The sequence below is a fragment of the Phaseolus vulgaris genome, chromosome 4, assembly GCF_000499845.2.
Source record: "Phaseolus vulgaris cultivar G19833 chromosome 4, P. vulgaris v2.0, whole genome shotgun sequence".
NCBI lineage: Eukaryota > Viridiplantae > Streptophyta > Magnoliopsida > Fabales > Fabaceae > Phaseolus > Phaseolus vulgaris.
In genome coordinates this window covers 21,650,641-21,652,591 of record NC_023756.2, presented here as the reverse complement: position 1 = coordinate 21,652,591, position 1,951 = coordinate 21,650,641, and the positions used below count along the sequence as shown (strand labels likewise).

The 1,951-nt window shown below is 52.9% G+C and overlaps 1 protein-coding gene across 1 annotated transcript; it reads left to right on the top strand.

The window, feature by feature from the left end:
* The first annotated feature begins 407 nt into the window (after positions 1–407).
* On the top strand, positions 408–1,592 carry LOC137838472 (uncharacterized). Its single transcript, XM_068647717.1, has 2 exons — positions 408–890; positions 990–1,592. The coding sequence occupies exons 1-2, from the start codon at positions 408–410 to the stop codon at positions 1,590–1,592; spliced, it is 1,086 nt and encodes a 361-aa protein (XP_068503818.1).
* Positions 1,593–1,951: the final 359 nt, after the last annotated feature.

The following is a 1,951-nucleotide window of genomic DNA, read 5'->3' as shown; positions in this document are numbered from 1 at the left end:
TTTTGTTCGGTGAATTGAAGTTTTTCCCGGTCTGTTTGAGTTCTTGTTCGGAGAGTTGAAGCTTTTCGCTGTTTGCGCTCGTTTCAATCGGTAAATCGAAGTCTTTGTCGTTCGTTTGTGTTTCTGACCGGTGAACCGGGAGTTTTGGTGGAGAAGCAGTAGGTTCGTGCTGAGATTGCAAGTTTCTGTGAAGGTTTTGGCATCCGAATCAATCGGCGTGCTGTTGTGGTTACGTTCTTGGGAGTTCTTTGAAGTTTGAGAGGTTTTGACCGATTGATTGCTGGATCGATCGTTTCGCTGGTGAAGGTTTTGGTCGCTGAAGTTTGTTTCGTTGATTTTTCATGAGAAAGATGAGAAGTACGCGTTCCAGCCCCGTTGTGCCAGCTGCTGCAGAAGGCGCCATGACTATGGCGCAAATGATGGAGATCATGCGCGCGTTGCAAGAGAATGTGGAGGCATCGCGCATAGAGCAGGCGAAGATGCATGAAGACCTGGTCGCCTCTCAGGCCAGAAACGAAGAGCTCAGCAAGGTCACTGAGGAATTGCGTCAAGCTCTTCACGAGCAGAGAGGACGCGCAACTGTTGAGGAAGTAGCACCGTCGTGGCCACCGCGCGTCTTTCCGATGCCGTTTGCTCAGGCGATCACGGACACGCCGATCCCTATGAGCGTAGTACCTGTGAAGGCTTTTTTCACCGACGTGAAGGATCCTGAAGCGCATCTCACTGCGTTCCACACACAGATGATGCTGTCGGGAGGCTCAGATGTTGTTTATTGCAAGATGTTTATGAGCACGCTCCAGGGAACAGCGCTGGAATGGTTCGTTAGCTTGCCTACTGGTTACATAACCAATTTCCAACAGTTTTCAAAGCTTTTCGTCGAGCAGTACATCGTGAACAAGGCGCCACCTAGGGTGTCTTATGACTTGTTCGACGTGAGGCAGTATCAGGGAGAGTCCCTCAGGGACTATTTGAATCGTTTTGGAGCGCAGATGGTCCGCTCGCCTGCTAAGGACGAGGAAATGTTGGTATACGCCTTCAAAAAGGGCGTGCTGCCTGGACCTTTCTGCGAGGCACTGATTAGGGGCCACCCCTCCACGTTTTCTGAGGTTAGGCGACTTGCTGTGGCCCACATCGCCGACGAGAGTGAAGTCGCCGAGAAGAGAGGGAGCGTGGCTCCTGCTAGGCCACGCGCCCAAACTAGAATCCAGCCACAGAGGGTGCTGGAGACGGCGGCGGCTAAGAAGGATCAGAGGGCTCGCCATCCTTATGATCCAAAGAAAAACAAGGGAAGGGGCTCAGGGCGCCCTAGGGAGTTCAATCGCCCACCAAGGTACAAGTTTGTCATGGGGTTGGCGGACCTGATCGCCATTCCCAACATAGCTGCCAGGCTTAAGGCGCCTGAGAAAGTTGGCAATAAGGTGCTAGGACCAAAACCGAACGCATGGTGCGAATTGCACCAGAGTTTTGGTCACACCCTTGACTCGTGCTTGGCCCTGGGTTACCAGCTCGACGACTTGGTCAAGAGCGGTTTCTTGAACGACGACTTGGTCAAGGACAGGGGGAGCGTTGAGCTATCAGCCGGCGAGCAGTGAGGGTCAGCAGCATGAGATGCCCACTCATGGCGAGATCCACACCATCGCTGGAGGTTTCTCAGGTGGTGGATGCATTGCGTCACAAAGGAAGAAATACGCAAGGTCTGTGATGGCAGTAGATGTGTTTGAGGATCACTCGCCAGATGTGGACATTACGTTCACAAAGGAGGATCTCAGGGACGTTGTGCCTCACGACAACGATCCCATAGTTGTCTCGCTAGTCACGGCGGGAAGGAAGGTCCATCGGGTGCTGGTGGACCAGGGAAGCTCGGCAGATGTAATGTTTTGGCCGACTTTCACCAAGTTGCAATTACCCCTTGACCAGCTAAGGCCCTATGGAGGGTGCTTATATGGGTTCG

Excerpts from the sequence above, each read along its gene's own strand:
- LOC137838472 (XM_068647717.1), top strand. The coding sequence starts at position 408 with ATGGCGCAAATGATGGAGATCATGCGCGCGTTGCAAGAGAATGTGGAG. Across the intron at positions 891-989 it reads TTTTCGTCGAGCAGTACATC|ATGGTCCGCTCGCCTGCTAA; the intron begins GTGAACAAGGCG and ends TTTGGAGCGCAG.